The sequence below is a fragment of the Melanotaenia boesemani genome, chromosome 15 (assembly GCF_017639745.1).
Source record: "Melanotaenia boesemani isolate fMelBoe1 chromosome 15, fMelBoe1.pri, whole genome shotgun sequence".
Lineage (NCBI taxonomy): Eukaryota > Metazoa > Chordata > Actinopteri > Atheriniformes > Melanotaeniidae > Melanotaenia > Melanotaenia boesemani.
This window is the reverse complement of record NC_055696.1, coordinates 11,124,078-11,146,281: the sequence shown is the minus strand read 5'-3', so window position 1 is coordinate 11,146,281 and position 22,204 is coordinate 11,124,078. Positions and strand designations below refer to the sequence as shown.

The window sequence follows — 22,204 nt, the reverse complement described above, 5'->3', positions numbered from 1 at the left end:
CTATGCCTGCTCAGTACATTTAGCCACAAAGCACACCAATTTGTTAGCTTACAGTTTCTTTTCTTCTGAAATACAGTTTAAATAATGTTTATTTCTATACATTCTATAAATTCACAGTCCCAACTTTTTGAGAAAAAAGATAAGACCACAAATACACATTTAGAAGCTTTGTATAGTCCAGAATATATCAGCATGTGTGTGCAAATGCCTGTCTGCAATAGCCCTCCCTCTCTTCACCCACTAGGGAGAGGCATTCACCAACTGAGGCAAAAGTTTAATCTGTTACTGAAACCTAAAATACCTAAAAGTAAATAATAAAACAGTACATTAAACATCCCTGAATGTGTTTTTGGTAACTAATATGACATCACTTTTTTAATGACAGGTTGATTTCTCTTCCACAAAGAGGCAAAATGTACTTCAGGCCTTTGGCTCCAGACTCCTGATGATATCCTTTGAATTCCTTTTGTGATTCTGTCAAAGTGTACATACTACTAGTTGTATTAATAATGACTCCTTTAAACTTTATTCTTCTTTGCACATATATTTCTTTGAGGCAGTACAAGCACTGAATTTTACAGGTCAACACACTCTGTGTTTAAGAAATCATTATGTGTACAATTCATCAAAGATCAAAGGTTAGCTGCAACTGCAACACGTGTAGTGGTGAAAGAAAAATGTGCTCCTTATGTTATATTGCACAATTGACTAGCCTGTGATCTATGCATGCTAAGATGTCTTCCTCACACACACACACACACACACACACACACACACACACACACACACACACACACACACACACACACACACACACACACACACACACACACACACACGCACACACCTAGAGGTATATACTCCTCAGGTAATGCAAAGTCTTACCTGCTTCCTGTGCTAATCCCTCTCCACACACTAATGACTCTGATACATATTATCACCTGTTCACTTTCACACTGTGTTTTTGGAGTAGCTTATGATAAGTTTCCATGATTAAATCAATTCTGCTGCTCTGACTAAGTTATTTATTAACATTTTTGGTTAAGTTACCTGTAAACACTTTTGAATAAAAGTTTAAGTTCCAAAGCTGTGTCAGGAAAAATGGATAAAGACAGGATTGTGTGCTCATGTGACTATGTTTGTATATGAGAAATTACATGAGGAGGGCGAGCTCGGGGATAAAATCAGTGGCCAAAGTGCAGTCAGAGTCAGATAAGATCAGTGGATAATGCATGGACACACAAACATTAGTGGACACAATTTATTTAATCCTGCAGCCTTTGTGTCATCAGAGCTCCTTCTAAACACAATGCAAACAGGCATTCCTCATCAGATTACCATTGAGCCTAGAAAGGTTGCTCACACAAACCCACACACTAAAACATGCACTTACAAACTACTCACTCTCTCATTGTGTATCCAGTCCAAACATTCACACAGAGTTTATCCCTCTTACAATAACCTGACACATTTAATTGCCCTGATTTTTAGCTTCCATCTGTGGTGGGTCGACACAGTTTCCACAAGCTCTCACTGTCATTCAGGCTTGATAACGTGCTACAGTCCATATGTAATCACCCCTTGCTGCGCCCCCTTTTCCACAGGTTTCAGGGTATAAATCCAGGACTTTTTAATTCCTGTTTTCTTTTACTCTCTCCTTTATTCATACACCAACTTATTCCTCTTTAAAACAATGCTATACAGTTGGTAAATTTAAAGAAATGTATGTGTTGCGTTTCTTAACCCAGATAGGCTAATTGTTCTTCTTACCCTTGCACTCCCTCCCTCCCCTCCTCCCTTTAGTGTTTTGTAGCTTTTCTTCCTCCCCTCTCCCTAGTGCCTTCTCTTCCGGCGGTTGAATGGAGAGGCTGAGTTCTCTGGAGCCTGCACACCCCTTGCCTGGTGCAGGGCCCATTGCTGGGGTTCCTGTTGGCAAGATGGCAGGGGCTTTGGGAGATGAGGTGACAACTTTAGCTAGCTCCAAACTGTTTTGGTGTGCATGTGTGAAACGCTGGCTTCCACCCACATACAGAGAGGAACTCTACCATGTTTTACGTCTTACAGGCCCACTGGTGAGTAGAGGAAAGCTTATGTGGTGGTCCAATGAGACAGCTGTTATTCAGTTTTGTATTTGGAGTTCATTCACACATGTTTTGGTGCAGAATTGTTTATAAATGTCTTGTGCATAATGCAATTTAATTGTGCAGTCACTTGTGAAGTATTTATAGAGTGTGCAATAAGTGAAAAATTAGGTATATACTTACTGTTTATGAACAAAATGGTCTGTGCTGGGTGATTACATAACACTATATTCCAACTATTCTTGATAAGCTCTCTTAGGCAACAACTTGTTGCATTAGTGAAGGGCTATTTGTAAATGAGTGAAATCTTTGTTTGTTTCTACAGCTGCTTTCACGGATTCTGAACTTTCTCCTGCCGTTTGTTACCACCATATTCTGTGGTCACATTGGCAATGCAGAACTGGCTGGATATGCACTTGCCTCAGCGGTATGATCTATGGTCCTTTGCAGATTAAATGTAGTATAGCTCATGTGTGAATGTGAAAGTTTGTGCCTGTATGTGTGGGGAGGCCAGTTGTAGATGTGGTTGGCCCTACGATTTAGTGCAGGCCCTCATTATGGGGCTCAGGAGGCCAGAATCTTTTGTATTTTTTATGTGTCATCAAGCACAGTTTTTAGTTCAGAGGGAAGTTTTGTTTTACTAGAACATGTTTTGCCTTGTGCTGAGGGACCTAGAGAGTTTTATGTAGTATTTTACAGGAGTATCCATTTTAAAAGCTAACTGTAATGTTGACCCCTATCCTAACCAAGTAGTTTTCTCTGCCTTAACCTAACTAAATATTTTTAATGCCTCAAGCCAGTCAAGTACTTTTTATTTTTTAACCAAACTAACATTTTCTTCATGTGAAGTCCTATCCTGGGGTGGCATGGCTCAGTGGGTAGAGTGGTCGTACCATAGGCCAAGGCTTGCCGGTTCAATCCCGGCCTGGAGAGCTAATGTCAAGGTGTCCCTGAGCAAGACACCAAACCCCTAATTGCTCCTGATGGGTTTAGGTTGAGCACCTTGCATGGCAGCTTCTGTCATCAGTGGCAGCAATTTTTTTTCAGGTGAATGGTTGACTGTGACGTACATGTACAGCGCTTTGGATAAAAGCGTTATATAAGTACAGACCATTTACTATTTACCAAAATGACATACCCAAAATAGAAATGATCTTCACAACTACAAGGTAAATATAATATAATCTTGGTCTAAAAAAAAGGCAAGATGTGAGATTACTGCAGAAGTGTTAAAATCTAGATATTTGTTACTCTGTCAAAGTAAATCCAGTTGGAACACATGAAAAAAATTAAATGGTTATCTTCTTCTAAAAGAAAACTACATTACTTTCAAACAAAACCAGAGGATAGCAGCCCAGTGTATCTGTGAATTAGTAATGTCTGAGGGGTAACTGTGTAAAAACAAAAAAACTAAAAAAAGTGAACTTGAGCAGTTTTGTAGATGTTTTAAGGGAGGTGTTACACAGGAAAATATCTCGGGAACCCATCGGTTGATGCTGACCTCTATCAGTTATTAGGAGAATTGAGGGATAGCCCCCAAATTCACCTTAAAAACACCAACCAGGATCCAAAAAGAAGTGAACACCAAGATAGTATATCATAGGAATACTTCACTATAAAACCCCTTCATCGTCACGTAAACTACCAGGAATTTTGTGACTGATTTTCAAGAAAGCGAATCATTGGATAACACATTAGCAGCAATTTTTTTCAGGTGAAATATAACTTTTACCAGTTTTAACAGGGCTGTTCTGAGGCTTTTATTACATGCCCAGAAATTTGGATTGAATATTGTTTGGATGCCAATGATTCTCCCTGTATTTTTGTATGCTTCATGTTAAGAGTCGTGCTTTCTAGGATGTGCAAAGATCTTGTGAACTGCATGTATCTCATGCTGCTCCCTGTAACAGGGGCTCTCATGAAGAAGAGGTTAAACCTAAGCAAATGGCAACTAAAGTAAGTAGAACTCAATACAAAAATATAGTGTCACAAATAATTAGCTGTACAACTTATGAGGCAGTTAAGGGGATTTGCAATCTGTTTGTGGTGTACCCTTTTTCTTGCCTGATAATAGCTGGTATAGGCTCCAAACCCCTTGCAAGCCTGCATTGGAAAAGGTGGAGATAGCCAATGAATGGATAGCTGTTTCGTCACTGTTTACACATTACAAATGACTTTGTTTAAGTGAACTATTTACAATAGGTTTAATGTTAAGAAAATACCATAGTGTGTAATAAAATTTCATAGTGTGTGCTGCATTTGATACAGTTGATCACAATATATTACTCAAACAACTAGGGAACTGGGTTGGCCTCTGTGACACTGTACTACACTGGTTTAAAACATATTCAGTGAACAGGAAATTCTTTGTGCCTATTGGTAACTTTGCATCTGAACAGACAAAAATTACATGTGGAGTTCCCCAAGGTTCCATCCTGGGGCCTCTTCTGTTTAACATCTACATGCTCCCACTGGCACAGGTCATAAAGAACAACAAAATTAACCTAACCCTAACCCTATTTAATTTCTTTTATTACTTTTAAAGTTTGTTTTTAATGCACTTGTTATTGCTTCCTGCACACTGCTGTAATGCTTTAAATATTTTATGTAAAGCACTTTGAATTGTCTTGTACATGAAATGTGCTATACAAATAAATGTGCCTTGCCTAAAACAGACAGTATAATAACACTATTTATAAAAATCTTTCACTGTATTCTTGGCTGCTAACACTCATCTCTTAAATACCCATCTAAACACACAAAATGTGCTGTATGTATGAAAGAGATATGCTATTGAAATATATTACTCTGAAACATGTGCTGGGTGGCATTAAGAAAAAATACAGATTTCATTTTAAGCAGCAAGATATAAACTTTTGTATGTCCCATTTATGTTTTGCAGAGTAGGCTCACTTCATTAGAAACTTCCAAGCACAGTGCAAGCTTTGATGTAAACCTTTGCATTCTTAAATACAACCCTTACACAAAACATCTAGTAAATTTAAGGGCTGACAACAGCTGTATTGTTTAAATTTGAGACATCAGAATTTCAGGAACTTCTGGATCAACATAATCCTGAAGCCTTTTTTGTCCCTACTGATTTGTTCCTAATACTTTAAAGTTTAGCATGTTTTCCAGTTCATCAAATTAAATCAAACTTTATTTATATAGCGCTTTCACATACCAAGAGGTAGCCAAAGTACTGCACAGATAAAATAATAATACAAAATAAACCATAAAACAACAATAAAATAAACAATAAAAGACAAAAGAGAAAAGATGGCCTAACGATCTTGCTCTCTGGAGGTAAAAGCCAATGTAAAAAGATTTTTAAAATAAAATAAAATAAATAAAATAAAAAGACTTTTAAAAGAGATTGGGCAGATGATAGTTAAACGTCTTATCACATTTGTCAATTCTTTTAGGTGTAAATCAAGTAAAATATTGGTTATGAAATCATATATTATCAAACCAAGGTAAAGAATAGTAGGTGTTGCAGCAATTTTCCTTTGTCTAGTTATAATGGATGCAACACAGAGTAGATCTTATGTGGTCTCTAACAGATATGTAATTTGTGCAAACAAGTCAGGGCTAAAGTCCAGCTATTCAGTATGCTTCATAAATAAAAATGTGCAGGGAGGTCTGTAGGCAAGTTTCTGTCTAGAGTGCAGAGAAGCAAAAAATGATGCAAAAAGTGCACAGCGGACATCACTTTGTTTTATTTACAACACATCTAAAATAGCACTTGAAGCCATTGTAGATATGATATCAACACCATATGTATCTTATATTCACACAATAGCAAGGAGCAGAGGCGGTCCTGGCTAGTTTTGTGCCCTGGGCGAACCACCCATTAGCGCCCCCCACAAGTAACCAACCCCATACATAGAGTATGTAAACACCAATGTAAATTGCACAAATCCTTCATCACACAAATACAAATGAATAAAATAAAATAAATAAAAAACAGCAATAATAATTAACATAATCTGAATTAAGTGCTCAGACTGTAGCACTCAAACTGGGTCTTTCACCCTGTTTACACCTGGCACACACACACACCTGACAAGTCCTGCAAAGATGTGGCTGCAGAGGTAGATGGCTCCTCCTCATCACACTCCGGGAGCATCTCATAGGCCTGTGTGGCTGCAGAGGGAGGTGGCTCTTCATTTTGGCCAGTGGGAGCTGCTCCAAAATATTTCAGAAGTGCCCCTGAATTTACAATTAAGGTACAATATGTACGTTAGATCACACTTAACATGCATTAGTTACCCAGTTAAAAAAAACCATAATGCACAAATTATTATCATTTGTTAACATCCTATTAACTAAGCATAACACACTACAAATTATTCAAAAAAACTATATCACATATAGCTTACAAAATGTTATGTCAATGTATATAGACATGAATGTTATATAAGTTATTTAAGTTAGCATAGACCCATGTCTAGCATTAAAAATTCCACAGTCAGGACGTATTATTGTTTACCAACTCCCCAGACGAATAGGCCCATGTGAACTTGCACTTGTTGTGTTGCAAACACAAACTAGCCTATTGGTGAAATTAACTGCATGACTTCATGCCTCAAATTTTAATAGTTGCTTAAGTAAAGCTAAAAACCAAATACAGTCATCTTCTGTGGCTAAGTAGCAACATATTAGCAAGAGGATAAATAGTGTATAGGCTACTGTTTCATTACATGCACAATTAACGTTACTCATAGAGACCTGCATACCTTTATCTTTTGAGTGTTTCTCCTTTTCATCTTTTCCTTCTCTTTCTGGGCACCTGATGGTTTCTTTGGTCTTTTGTCCATGATACACCCTTGACTCAAAGTAACATCATCACCTTTTCCGTTGTCAAACCCAGAGGATCAGGCCCTTCTTGCTTTTCCTCTGAGAGTGAGACTCAACCTGCTCCCCCCTGGCTTTTCTTCTAAAACACACACAACCTGTATACATGACTCTCAGCAGCAAGTTGACACGATAGTAGGGGTGCCCCAGCGCCCATTAACTTGATGTGGAAATGAGCCGTATTAGTCTAGAAAACTGGCGTTTATTTATTTATTTATTTTTTTTAGGGTGCTCGTGCGCCCCCAAATAGATTGCGCCCTGGGTGGTCACCCACATTGCCCATAGCTAAAACTGTCCCTGGCAAGGAGCTATACTGAGAAGGTTCAGTATGTTTTGGAATATTTGCTGATCTGCTGATGTTCCAGTGATTTCACTTGGGGGCAAAGTTTAAAATCTCTGCAACAAGTCTGGAATGAATGTTGCCAGCATTTGCGTTTTCATGTGTTTCTGCTTCATAACAACTGTGGAGCATTTCGAGACTCCAGTGCATGTGTAAAATAAAAGAGGGTATTGCTCATGAACTTTAGTAAATGTCTAATAACTGGAAGATCTGTGTTTAATCCACATGTCTAAATATTCTGGAATAAAAGACTGAACTCTTTGATGCACTTGTCAGCATGTGAATGTATGAGTGATAGAGAATGTGCTCTATGTAGCAGATAAAAAGTGAAACGTCAGTGGTTGAATGTAGCCTTTAGAACACCTTGAGTGAGTTATATGCTGTTTAGTTATAGAAGTGCAAAAGTAATAAAACTGAACATGGAGAACAGCCAATGTGTGGACATCATTACACAATACACTGAATTGCAACATTTAACAACAGGTCTGACCTGAAGCTTTGTTCCTCACTTTGTAGACAATTAACTTCACCACAACTGCAACAGGCTATGGCCTTGGCTTGGCTTGTGACACTCTTATTTCTCAGGTGAGAAAACCACATTTTCTGTGCAGTAACTGTCATTGTGTTTTATCAGAAGAAAAAAAAACAAAATTCAAAACAATGTAATCGGATTTTCTGTCTTTTTGTTTGCAGACATTTGGTAGTAAGAACATGAAACGTGTGGGTGCAATCCTACAAAGAGGTTCACTGATTCTGCTGCTGTTTTGTTTGCCTTGTTGGAGTCTTCTCATTAACGCTCAAAACCTGCTACTCATGATGCAACAAGAGGATGAGGTGGCCAGGTAAACCCATGAAACTGCTACTTTGTCTTTAAATCATGTTTAGACAAATTGGTCTAAGAAATCTAATCTTAATCTATATTGCTCTTTGTACATTTACCAAGGTGTTAAATCTTTAAAAAATTAATGAGGCTGTAATTTAATGTGAACACATATTCCCAGGGACATGTCTCGAAAGTCTTTATCAACTTAATGAACATTACTTCATACTGCCTACCTTTCAGAATTGCCCAACTCTATGTGATGGTGTTTCTACCAGCTGTTCCGGTCAGTGAAATGAAGCAAACACAGCACATTGGTAGATTATATTTTACACTAGTGAGGCAATTAAGAAAACGCATGAAAATCTTTACAGTTACATAAAAATGAAGAGTTAAAATCACTCAGTTTCAAAAGCAAGATAAAAACACCATCTCTGTCCACCATGTCATGCTTATTCCTATCACCTTTTTGTTTGACTGACATTATTGGCACGTTTAGCATACCAACATTTAAATGCAAACAGCATTGTTTCTACATCTATAGAGAGATAGTGATGGCTAAACTGCAAAATATTTATCAATATTGCAAAGTTTTGCTTTCAGGTCCATACTGGTATCAAAGAAGTCAGACACAATTTTGATCTGCTCTATTTCTCATTACAGGCCATGTTCCTGCACCAGCTGCAGGTTGCCTACCTGCAAAACCAGGCAAGTTCACAAGGGAAAGCAAACACACTTCTGCTGTGCTAAATGCCAACTAGATTTGCCCCAGTTTTCTATATCAAATTCAGAAAAAAAGGGCCAAAAATAATATCTCTTAGTTTTGATGGCAATCCCACAATGGATACAACTAATGTTGGGATAAACTGTCCTTGTTTCAGACACTTATGCTCTTTGCTTTTGTACATAACTCTCTGTTTTGTTTACATCTGCTTCCCCTTAAATCAGAAACAGTGCAAAGCTCTCCAGTTGCTTCTTCTGCTGAGTAATCTTAGTGTGTTATGCATTGCTATTATTAAATATTTTTGTATGTGCATGTCTAAAGTGAGAAGATCTGTGAAGTTCAGATAAAATGAAAAATTTGTGATCTGTTTTAGTTTGGTTACCAGTGGAGTGCCACTTTGCCCCCGAATTCCCTAAATCAAGACAAACTCTTCCTAAGCTAATGTATCTAAATGACTTTCATTATGTCTTACATTTATCTCTTCGGACTAGTTTTCTAATGATGGATTCTATGTCCTAATTATCTTTCAGGGGATTATTCTCCCTCAGATGTACACAGCAGCAGTTGCAAACATTTTTAACTTGGGGCTCAACTACCTCTTAATCTCCGTCCTCAAGTTGGGTGTCATGTAAGTGTCCAAGGCTGCCTCTCCCACCGTTTCATCTTTATGGACTTTAAATAGTCTGGTATGGTAAGAGACTTTAAAAGCCATGTAAGATACTATGTACTAGTTAAGCATCTATAGCATTAGAATCATAAAATATTTCTCTTATCACTGCTCACTTCTCAGAAAAGAAGATTTGGGGCAAATGCATAAGAGTTTGGAAAGAGAAGCAGGTCAGAGGTCCATTCATCTGTCTCAGAAGTGTCATTTGTTTTCTGTTCATACTGAGTCAGCAGTGCATTGAAGTTTATTATTTTTTTTAGTTTATTCAGAGACGGAGGCAGCATAGGCCAGAGAAGAAAGAAAGGCTGTGACAAGAGTTGATCTTCCAGCTGGACAAATATTTGATACATCAGGCAGTCTACCAATCAGGTCTCTCAGCTCAGAGTCCCGTCTCTTCCTCCCCTTCCCTTCTCATACCAAGCAGGGACTCCTGCTAATTGTCAAGACCTATTCTCAGATTGTTAGAATGACCTCCATCCATCCTCCAGTAGATAAAAAACATGGTTTTTCTGTCATGTGTGCTTGCAGTGGATCTGCAATCGCAAACAGCCTCTCACAGATCATCATCTGCCTGCTGTTGTTTGGCTACATCAGATGGAAGAAGCTCCATCGTCAGACATGGGGAGGTGAGGTTGACACTCACATGTAAATATCAAATAGAGCCCAAATACACAAAAAAGGTAAAATAAATAAATCAATCTAAACATATTTTATACACATGTATAAGGACTGATAAAGTTGTAGAATTTGAGGGATGATAACTTTTTAATTTGCTTCTTTAATGTCAGGAAGCATTCAGCAGCATGATGCAAACCTTTATCTAATCATGTGTTTTTCACGTCCAACTCCAACCAACAGCAACAGAGCATGAAATAAAAAATAAAGAGGAAAGTCCTGGGTCAATGTTAGGTGAGATGGGGACTGACTCGACAGCCCATGGTGTAATATGTTTTCTCCTTAAAAGTTAAAATAATGTTATAACTACAATATCCACTTTGTGAACGTTTTATGTAATGCAGATCATGAGAATGTTACAGGAAGTAAAGAAACATGACGTTTGTAACATTTTGGTGGCTTGAAAACGGCTGCTAATTTCGATCATATGGCTGAATTTCATGTGTGAAAACATAGGCATGTTACTAGAAGGTGTAGAGGGCACCAGGTAGCTTTCAGATAACTAAACAAACTACCTTTTCAGACTTTCATCTTGGCCAGAACAATGATAAACGTGAGCAGTCGGGTCTTTGTCACCATTCATTTTGAAAATTGTGTCTGCAGGCTGGTCCACTGACTGTTTGCAGGAATGGGGCTCTTACATGAAGTTGGCAGTTCCCAGTGTATTTATGATCTGCTTTGAATGGTGGGTTTGGGAAGTTGGTGGATTCCTTGCAGGTCAGTGCTGTTTGCCACACATAGTCATATTTCCTTCACTTTGTTAGATTAAGGACATTAAAATGACTCCCAAAGATAACTATAATTACTACTTGCTTAGCACTAATTCTTACCATAAGTACACATACTTGCTTTAAGTCTTCAACTTTAAATTCTCTTTAGTTAATGTGGAAAGTTTTTTTTTTAGTGGAAATAAAAGTTTGTTTTGGGCTGAGATTCTGCTGCATATTTGACCTTTAAATATCAAACATTAGGGCTGTCGATAATGTTAAGTTACAGGTCTCAGTTCTTTTTGGGCAGTAAGATGCCACTTGTCTTTGATATTTCTTTAGGTATACTCTTCTTCATGATGGCATTATAATTCAAACTGACACACTCGTCAGAAAGCAGTGAAATGTTGGAGTAACATCATCTACACATACAAATCCATACTTAAAGCTCAGTTTTGCACTGCATCATGGTTGGGTTCTTTTATGGTTGTATTTTGTCCAGTAACAGTTATCTTAGTCATCGTTTCAATTTATTTTAAAAGTCCAAGTCAGCATCTCTTGCAGTAAGATGTAACAACAAAGGTCTAGAAAGCAACTTAGTTTTATGTTAAGTGTTCTATGCATTCTCATGTGATTGTAACTTGACCTGATTGAGTGATTGGTTCTTGTTCAAGTCCAATCAGCAGGCACTGAACTTGGGAAAATGTTTTTTTTTAGGTTTTATGCTGCACACACTTGAAAAACTTAATGACACACTAAAACTTAGCACAAAAGTCCAAAGCCAGGATTATAAAATGCTGCAACCTGCTGGGCATGTAGTCAGGGATTTCTCAGGATTAAACTAAAAGTGGAACATATAAATCAATCAACAAATAAAATCTTGCTTCTGGAAGAAACATTATTGAAGAGAAAAATTAAATTAAAAATATCCAAACTCTGATATCGTTATAATATGTAGCCTGAATAATTTATGTCTTTGTTGATGTGGCTGTAAAGCACCAGAATCTGATATTGATGATGTCTTGATCTTATCAGGTGTGCTCGGAGAGTTGGATCTTGCTGCACAGCATATATTTTTGGAAATAGGAACCATCACTTACATGGTATGGAATGTATGGAACCATTTCTCAGTATTTTCCATGTTGTTCAATCTGCAGAGCGTGAGTTGATTGACAAATTGGGGTGGGTAAACATTATACCAGCCTAGGAGTGGTCATCACCAGTCCTCGAGGGCCACCTTTCAGCAGGTTTTAGATGTTTTCCTCTTTAACGCACCCGTGTCATTGTGCAAAACTAAACAACAAGCTGTAGTATCTCCTTCATTTGAATCAGCTGTGTTGGAGCAGAAAACCTAAAACCCCAGTGAACAGTGAAACCTCGAGGACTGGAATAGCTCATCCTTGCACTAGTCTTCAAACAACAATATGTGATTGCTGGGGCTGAATTGGAATGAAGATTCAATGCTATAAACTGGTTTTATTAGACAATATTTTACATATTTGTATTTTATAACTATCAGGCTAAATTTGGACTGCAGTGATCTGAATTTGAATGAGCAATCTGATTAAATTGGATTATTGAACTGACTTGTATTTAATTGGACCTGAACCGAAACTTTTTGATGCTTCTGTAAAGTGCTCTGAGTTCCTTTTAGTTACGATTGGCGTTACAATTGTATTTAATTTAATTTGACTCTTTGCTCATACTGTGGAAATTAGATGAAAATCAATAAAAATCTCAGAAAAAGAATAAGGAACTCCAGGAAATTTTTAAGGCTATTTTGCTACGGGGAGATAGGGATAGTTTTGCTATTAAAGCTTCCAACTCCAAAATAATGCCCACAATCATTAGCAAAAAAAAAAAAAAGTTACAATGGGTTGGCGGAGGGCTCTGCTCTCTAAATGCCTCTAGTTTCTTAATAAGACTTACTGTCTTAAGAACCCCTTCTTTGGAAGATAAATACAAATTGTTAACTGACATTAGGCAAGTAAATGATTGTTTTTGCAGATTCCATTAGGTGTCCATGCAGTTGCCTGTGTACGTGTTGGGAACGCTCTCGGGGCAGGTGACACTGCCAGAGCCATTGTCACCTGCAAAGTGACCCTTGTACTCACAGGTATGACGATACTTCTAAATGAAAATGTATAGAGCTGATTTAGGGAAGTGAACATCCCTTTTTATTATGAGTATGTAATATACTCAAACAAAACTAAAAACAGATATCTCATATGTAGTTTTATTGGTTTATTTTTCATTTAATTGATTAAGATCCCCATTAGTGGCCAAAACATCATTTGCTATTCTTCCGGGGTCTCTTCTACATTACAAGTTTAATTGTTTACATAAATTTTTATATCGTTCACTCCCCACTACCCCCAGTTTCAATTTCTTTTGAAAACATTTTCTATTATTTTCTACTAACAGAAATCCAGGCAATCTATTCCATGAAACCATGGTCCCATTAAAAAACGACTCGCTGAAACTGATTTGTTCTGCCTAAAGCAGAACACACCATGTTCCACTGGTTTGTCTTGTGCAATAATTATGTTGATCAGCAAAAAATTCTAGGTTTTTGTAAAAAAAAATTGGAGTTTTGATGTTACAAATAAATGATAATAAAATACATTTAATATGTATTTTACAGTTAACCATGCCAAATTGTTGTGCATTGTGGTTATATTAGTTCTGTATGAACCTAAAACAATTCAGGTTTCTTTATTCTGTGCAACTTGCAATTTATGTATATTATTTTCATTAGTACTTGACCAAACAACTGATGCAAAATCTAGATAAGATAACACTATTGACTGAGCTAATGGTTTGGTCAACCATTGGGGAATGCATTTCTTGCAGTGTCTGATTATTCCTATACTACGACCTATTTTTTGCAATATACTATTTATTTGACTGTCCCAAGACATTGTGCTATCCACAATTACATCCAGTAAGTTAGCTTTTTCTACTTGTTGAATCACATTTTGTCCTATGGTCAAGTGTAATGTTGGTGAGACCTTAGAAACATTTAGTTTAACCTGCATTGATAACTAACTGATAATCAGTAATCCATTGAGGGACAAAGTCTTTCTCCTTATTTAAGATGTTGTTAAGATGATCTACATTTTGCGCTGATAAATATAATGTTGTGCCATCTGCATTTATTGCCATGGTTGCATGTTTAATTACAAGTGGAAAATCATTTGTGAAAACTGAAAATAAAAGGGGTCCTAAACAACTGCCTTGGGGCACCCCACAGCTCAGCTCTTCAACCTCAGAATTGCTACCATTAAAGCAGAATGTGTACTCACTATTACCAAGATAGATTTCAATCCATTTAACAGCAGATGGTTCAAATCTATACCAGTTTTCTTTTTAATAGAATAGTATGGTCTAAATAGAACATCAAAGGCTGGACTTAGGTCTAAGAAGGCTGTGCCCACCAAAGTCTTATTATCAATACCCTCTAGCCAATGATGCTGAGTGCTGTAGCTGTGGAATAAACAATTTTGAAAGCATGATGATATATTGTGTTTAATCTATTTACTTCAAAATACTCTCGTATTTGATCATACACAACTTGTCCCATTGCTTTAATTACTGCTGCTATTCTGACCTATTCTTTATTATTTTTTATTCAAGGTATACATTTTGCTCTTTTCCATAGTGAAGGGAAAACACATGCCATTAAACTCAAATTGATAATATGAGAAATAGGCAAAGCAATCAGCTCTGGCACAATCTTTAACAATTTAACCTCTAAATTGTCTGTTTCACAGGGTTAATCTTTACTTGCTTGCAATATTTTTTCACATCCTTAGTTACAATCTTAAATTTAAATGCACACTCTTTTGTTGTCATTATACTATTTATCAGTTCATGTGAAATATTTCCAATTCCTTTGCTTGCCTAAATTTTTGGTAATTTGACTTTAAAAATTTTGGTTTAAATCTCTTTTGGCTGAGTCAGGTAAATTCCATCAGCATCTAATGATGTTGTCCTTCATTTTGTTTTTCGTCCCATTAATTCATTCAGTGTACTCTATACTTTTCCACTATCCATTCCAGCATCTTTAAATTTTATTTTAATAATACGCTTTTTACATTAATTAGTTTTAGTCACAGAATTTCTTAATTTATGATAATTATTCCACTGAGCCACATCATTAATTGATGGCTTGATTCCTTGTCTCATATATCCGTTGTGTTCATGATCCAATCATGGAGTTGAGACATTTCTAACAATTTGTTTATTCATTGGAGCGTGTTTGTCTGTTACCCTAGTTATCAAGTTATTGGAAATGGCCGCAGCTCTTCCTGGATACTGTTGCTGTGTAACCTCTGCCCAATCAACACTCCTTATCTCCATAAAATCATCCTCTTTTAAACTTTTCGAATGTCCTTTTAGAAACAAAATTCTAACCTGATTTAGGTACTTTTGTTATTCTTTTAACAGCTATTACATTATGGCAACTGCAGCCGACTGCTGCCTCTTTGGGAAGGAACAGTAAACTCTAAATCATAATGCAAGACCTTTGGTTTTGATAAATGTAGAAATACCTGTGAGCATGATATAGCTTGTGTTTGATTTTTTTTAAAATCTAAACTCACATGACTAATGCAAGAAGTCCATATACCAGTAATATGCTTTGTGTCTTCGTTGCAGGGGTGCTTGCTGTGTTCCAGAGTATTTGCATCGCTGGCTTCAAGTCGAATGTTGGCTTCATATTTACTTCTGATGTGTGAGTTTCAAGCAAACACAGATTCGTTCTTGTTCTGTGTAGAGGCAGCTCTGTTTTGATTATCCTATTCTGCCCTCTACAGTAAAATTGTGGAGATTGTGTCAGACAGCATGACAATCTACATATTTCTACAATTCTTTGATGCACTTTTGGTATGTCAATGTTCTTGTCTTGTTTTACACAGAGTACTTGTGTTGCATAGTACACAGAGCTGTTTGTTTGCTTTCTTGAATCTGTGTCTTTTTACTTTTCATAGTGTGTGTGCTCAGGGATTCTCGTTGGAGCTGGTATGCAAAAAATTGCTGCTTTGTCCAACCTCGTGAGTTACTACTGTCTTGGCCTGCCAGTAGGAATAGCTCTGATGTTTGCTGCCCAGCTGAGGCTATTAGGTAATTAATTAATTATACCAAGGCCATGTTTGTATCTAAGGCTTGCAATCTAAATTATATATACAAAAAAGCACTAGTGAAACATTTTTACAATGTAGTTGTGTTTGCTCAAATCAATCAGCTTCATCATCTCCAGTAGAGTAAACATCTAATCTCATCTGCTCCATCCACACTGGGCTTATAGCCAAATTTTAAATGAAGAGCACTAAACCAAACATGTAACAGCTTGGGGGCAGCCATACCTGTTTAAATAGTCCTGTTACCTTTTGGCTAATTGCTCCTTACTTTAGAACAACACTCCGTGTTGCATTAATTCTTAGCAGGTCAAACTGTTAACTCACTGACTTCAAGCGATTCTGCAACTGCAACATTTGGTTGAATAATTGTTGGAAAAGATAAAAAATACAGTCCTCTAGCGTGACTATGTTAATGTTCATATTTGAAGCGGACTGATTATGAAAAAATTTGCTTAGCTAAGCACAATTTAGGCAGCTTACTCAACAAAAGCCTTTTGAATATGTGCTGTCTTACATTTTAAGACCTGCAAACTGACTTTGATGACTAAATTAGCAGAATTGCTTTTTTTTTTTTTTAAATCTAAGCATCAACTTTGCACCTCTGTTAAAGATTGAAGGTGATTTTACCTGCTGGTCCAAGCCTCCACTCTCACTACAGTTAAAATGAAAACTCTACCACAGATCATTTACCTATTCTCAGTGCTTTTAGTAACTCACTGACATCAACAAATTAACAAACATAAATTTCATTAGGCAAGGCAAGGGCAAGGCAGTTTATTTGTATAGCACATTTCATGTACAGGACAATTCAAAGTGCTTTACATAAAACAAAGACATTACAGATATTTAGAATAGTAAAAGGCATCAACACATAATCAACACATAATCACAATAAAATAATAAATTACATTAAAATGATTAAAAGCAAGATAAGTTAAAAAAAAAAAAAAAAAAAAAAAAAAAAAAGTTACCGTGCAGATTTCATGCATAGGCGCATGAGAAAAGAAAAGTTTTTAACCTGGATTTAAAAATGTCTACATTTGGGGAAAGTTTAATCTCCACTGGCAGTTTGTTCCATTTGTTTGCAGCATAACAGCTAAATGCTGCTTCTCCATGTTTAGTCTGGACTCTGGCCTGGACTAGTTGACCAGAGTCTTTGGATCTAAGAGCTCTGCTAGGTTTATATTCTCTGAACATATCACAGATGTATTCTGGGCCTAAACCATTCTGGGATTTGTAAATGATCAGAAGGGTTTTAAAATCTATTCTGTGACTGACTGGAAGCCAGTGTAAAGATTTTAAAACTGGTGTGATGTGTTCAGTTCTCTTAGTCCTGGTTAAAACTCTAGCAGCAGCGTTCTGGATGAGCTGCAGATGTTTAATGCTCTTTTTAGGAAGTCCTGTTAAAAGACCATTACAGTAATCCAGTCTACTGGAGATGAATGCATGGATGAGTTTCTCTTGGTCTTTCTGGGAGACTAAACTTTTAATTCTGTTGATGTTTCTGAGCTGGTAAAAAGCTGTCTTAGTGACAGCTTTGATATGGCTGCTGAAAGTCAGATCTGAGTCTATCAACACTCCCAGGTTACGAACTTGGTTGGTAATTTTAAGAGCCCGAGTCTCCAGGTGTTTGCCAATGCTGACCCTCTTCTCTTTGCTACCAAACAGAATAATCTCAGTTTTGTCTTCATTTAATTGTAGGAAATTCTCCCTCATCCAGGTGTTTATTTGCTCCAGACACTGACACAATAAGTCTATTGGACTGCAGTCATCTGGTGACAGAGACACATAAAGTTGTGTATCATCTGCATAACTTTGATAACTAATGCTATAGTTTTGTAATATTTTACCCAAAGGGAGCATATACAAGTTGAACAGAAGAGGTCCAAGGACTGACCCCTGGGGGACTCCACAAGTCATGGCCACTCGCTCGGATTCATAGCTGCCAATCGTAACAAAATAACTCCGGCCTTCTAAATAGGACCTGAACCAGTTAAGGACCGCTCCAGAAAGTCCAACCCAGTTTTCCAGCCTGTGCAACAGGATTCTGTGATCTACAGTATCAAACGCAGCACTGAGATCCAACAGAACCAGGACTGATACTTGACCAGAATCGGTATTCAACCTAATGTCATTTAACACTTTGACCAGAGCTGTTTCAGTGCTGTGATGAGGTCGGAAGCCGGACTGAAATTTATCAAGATTTCCACTTTCATTTAAAAAGTCATGAAGCTGGTGAAATACAACTTTTTCAATAATCTTGGAAATAAAAGAGAGGTTAGAGACAGGTCTATAGTTGTTCATTATAGAGGCGTCTAGAGTCCTTTTCTTTAGGAGTGGCTTAATAGCAGCTATCTTTAGTGACTTGGGAAAAATGCCTGATGCCAGTGAGCTGTTAACTATCAGTAGGAGATCACTTTCTACTGAGGTAAAAACTGCTTTTAAAAAGTCGGATGGTATCATGTCCAGAGTGCATGTTGTTGATTTCAAATGCCAAACTGTTTCTTGTAGGACTTTTAAATTCACCATTTTAAATTGTGACATGACATCAGAATTATTTCCGGGTTTTAGACACAGACTAATTTTCTTGTTTGACTGTGTGGTCAAAATTAGCAAAATTACAATAGAAAAAGATCACAAGGTGGACTAGAATCTGCACACTTTCAGCATTATTTTTTAGCAAACCAACTGCAATAATATACACACCAATCTGGTACAAATGTGATGTTCAACAACACATCAAACCTATTCACTTTCCATCATGGCAGCAACCACTGACCCCCATCAATTGTTTGAAAAAAAAAACAAAAAAAAAACAACAACAACAAGAAAACAGTTAATATATTTCAAAACACAAATTTTCCAATTTTCTGTTGGATAGAGGACATTTCTTGCAATGCCAACAACTAAACTTCATAACTAAATAGTACAGGTGCCTAAAAGGCTACCTTAAAGCTATTTAATGTTTACTTCATGTTAACGTTAAACTCAGTTACTTTTTTATAGCAAGGTTCAGTATCTTGTGTACTTGCACTCTTACCCCATAATTTCAGTTTTAGAGCTGTTTTTTCAGTGACCTAACAGACTGAAGCTTTGCCTTCATCATGAACTGGCCTTGTATTTTCAAATGAGGGCCACAATTTACCTCTAGTTGTAGTGGAGCACTTCAGTGTCCACTCTCAAGAGCACATGTGAACCATACTGTGTCTGTGCATATACACAAATCTACTTAATGTGTATCAGTACTCTGATTTTGTGATAAGTGCACAGTTCAAACGGGTGGCTCTAAAAGTGTGAAAACCCAACACTTGGAGTTCAGTGTATCTAATAGAATATAATGCTCTAATGCTTTAAGAAAATTTCTGTTTTTAAACATGACCGTGATGTGACTCAGTGGTAGACAATGTTGGATGGTCAGTTCACCGCTTTCATCCAAACTGAAATATCAAAACATCTGAAAGGATTTAGATGAAATTTAGTTTAGCTGACTTCATATTTACTCTGAGATGCACTTTAATTATTGACATTATGTCTAAATTTTTGTTCTTCCTCTTAGGCTTCTGGCTGGGACTCCTGATTACAGTTTGCCTTCAGACGGTATTTTTTCTTGTTCTAATCTTTAAACTTAACTGGAAAAAAGTCACGCGCAAGGTAAGATACACTCCTCCATCTCTAATAACATGCATGTTTTCAAACCTTTCCTAATACACTGGGTCTATAAAATAATTAAATATAAGATTATGAGAATCGTTGGAATAAAGCTGCATCAGGAAATTCAGGGAACACCGGCTCCTCCAGTTAAATAATGGCAGCATTTAAACTTTTTCGCCAACAATCATCTGTACTAATCATCTATTAATATTCACTGAACATATCTTTGTTATGATGAAATTTCTTGTTTTGCCTTAAAGATTTCTTCTTCTTTGTGAACACTATAAAATCTAATAAAAATGTATTTTAAAAAAGAAAAACCTCAACACTTTCTACCTGACCCACTTTCTAAATGGCTAAAAAAAACACCCCATAGAACTAATTTAATCAGATATAATATAATCTCTTATCCATTTCATATATTGGTCCAGGCTGATGCATCTTAAATGTCTCTTCAACATATTTTAGGCTCAAGTGCGAGCTGGGAAGACTGTGGTGGTGACACCAAAATGTCCTGGTAGTATTGCGTTAAACGAAACAAAGCTGCCAGTCACAACTGAGTGCTCAGACACAGTAAGTGCACAGTGAAAGTTTTGTATGCAGTTGCCTTGTTATATTAGAATCTTATGGTGTCTGGGCTACTTGCATGATCATTAACACCTCCATCTTTGTGCTCAACTGAAGGTCCAGTTGAGCAGTGAAACAGCGGTTAAAACAAATGGTTACAGCTCCGTCAGCGTGCAGGATCAGGAGCTGAAGGCAGTTCAAGAAGCTGAGGGAAACGACACTAATGCAGGAGAGACTGGGTGGGATACTGAGCAAAGCAAGAACACTTCCACCACCAAACCTCAAGAGAAGCTTTCTGTCTCTCAACTGATTATCCGTCGTGGAGGCACCTTGTTGGTTTCAGTTCTTATTTTGATAATAGGCATTGCGTTCCGCATTGCTTTCCCTCCACCAGAGCCGACTGCCCATAGTAGGGCCAACTTTACCTTAAACTGGGCTAATGACTCCACTCCTGCAACGCCAGTTATACTGAATCCGACCCCGACCCTCTGAGCTGCACTGGACCCCAGAAGGGAGACACCATGTGGCTGCAAACTTTTCTCACTAAAGTGTTGAATAATTTGAAAGCCTGACTTTGGCTTTTGGTTCTATGATGTCTCAGTGTTGATTGCTGAGCAAATCCACAGAATGGAGGAAACATCAAATGTTACTGACAGTGACAGGAAGAGCAAAAGGTCTTGTTAAAAACATCTGTTCAGTCTGAGATGTGCTACTGGGATAACTGTACACATTAAAAATACCTCAGAAGACATCACATGGGCATTGAAAAACATATTTTCTATTATTAACTTTTTATTTTTGTCAACCCTCTCTAAATTTGATTTATAGACTGCACTGAGATGTACAGAATTTTCTTGCTTTCTGACCTTAAATCATTTTCTCATCTTATAAAATTATATGATTGACTGTAAATATCTATATTAGAAATATTCAAAATTTACATGTGTACATGTAAATAATTAATACACAGTTTAACTACATAAATAAATGATTAATTATTGTTGCATTATACTTCTGTCCTGGCATTACCCTGGAGAGATTTGATTAATAAATGTATTTTAATATATAATAATATAATGTACTTTATGTTCCTTAATTGATAAAAATGAACTTTTAAGTGTAAAAAAAACTAAGCCAACCACAAGTAAATAAATTGGTACGATATTACAAAACATCAAAATGTGATATAAAATATATAATTTCCCCAAAACATGTGTTAGTGTCATATCTGGGCGAGCAGCTGATTTAATCAGCAGCTTGCATAAAAAGCAGCCACACTGACAGCAGCAAATGCTACTCTTAATCTAACAGATGTAATGGTAATAACCTTTATGTAAAGTTGTTGTCAAAGGAAACAAGCACTTGCATGACACACACATTGTAAGCAAAACTGCACAAACAGAAATATTAAACCCAGGTATGTTTCAGTGCATAGTGACACAACAAAGAAGTTAATATTAGATTCCTTTAGCTACTACAGTACATCTAAAGTCCTAGTCGAACTATACTGACAGTAAATCTTTACACAGTCACTTGTTAATGACGCCACAGCATGTTACTGATTGCAGTCTCTGGAGGTAAGTGGGCCAAGATTGCAGTCTCTGTGAGGAGCCTGTGGCGATATCTCTGCTGATGAGCAAGATGTTTCTATCTATGAATCCAACCTGATTTACATGTTGAATAATGTTAAATTCATATCCAAGCTTTTTTGTATGTGACTTTAGCAAACAGTCTGTTGCATTTTGGCTTGTGAGTAAAGTAGCATCAAATGGGCCAGAATGAAAACTTTCATGGATAAATTTTTAGCTCTTTTAAAGTCAGTAACCACCAGAATATGCAATAATCAGTGTCTTGGAAAAAAAAAAAACAAAAAACAAAAATAACACTGATAAGAATATGACTGACTTCTTAATTCCAGTTGGATTTGTGTTTCTCTTTAACTTGCACCTACATTTTAAACAGAGCTGCTGTGTA

At 36.9% G+C, this 22,204-nt stretch overlaps 1 protein-coding gene across 1 annotated transcript; it reads left to right on the top strand.

Annotated features, from left to right (window-relative positions):
- Window positions 1–1,677: 1,677 nt before the first annotated feature.
- On the top strand, window positions 1,678–20,984 carry slc47a1 (solute carrier family 47 member 1). Its single transcript, XM_042008012.1, has 17 exons — window positions 1,678–2,072; window positions 2,407–2,508; window positions 7,795–7,863; window positions 7,972–8,120; window positions 8,342–8,384; window positions 8,762–8,806; window positions 9,353–9,450; window positions 10,018–10,115; window positions 10,768–10,881; window positions 11,907–11,974; window positions 12,879–12,987; window positions 15,531–15,606; window positions 15,689–15,758; window positions 15,863–15,995; window positions 19,569–19,663; window positions 20,132–20,236; window positions 20,348–20,984. Exons 1-17 carry the CDS (start codon window positions 1,860–1,862, stop codon window positions 20,720–20,722), a joined length of 1,962 nt encoding a protein of 653 aa, XP_041863946.1. The 5' UTR covers window positions 1,678–1,859; the 3' UTR covers window positions 20,723–20,984.
- The last annotated feature ends 1,220 nt before the right edge of the window (window positions 20,985–22,204 follow it).

Bases quoted from the DNA above. Each gene is read 5' to 3' on its own strand.
- slc47a1 (XM_042008012.1), top strand. From the start codon at position 1,860: ATGGAGAGGCTGAGTTCTCTGGAGCCTGCACACCCCTTGCCTGGTGCA. The intron at 2,509-7,794 runs GTATGATCTATG...CTCACTTTGTAG, and splicing joins GATATGCACTTGCCTCAGCG to ACAATTAACTTCACCACAAC. The intron at 8,385-8,761 runs GTCAGTGAAATG...TTCTCATTACAG, and splicing joins TGTTTCTACCAGCTGTTCCG to GCCATGTTCCTGCACCAGCT.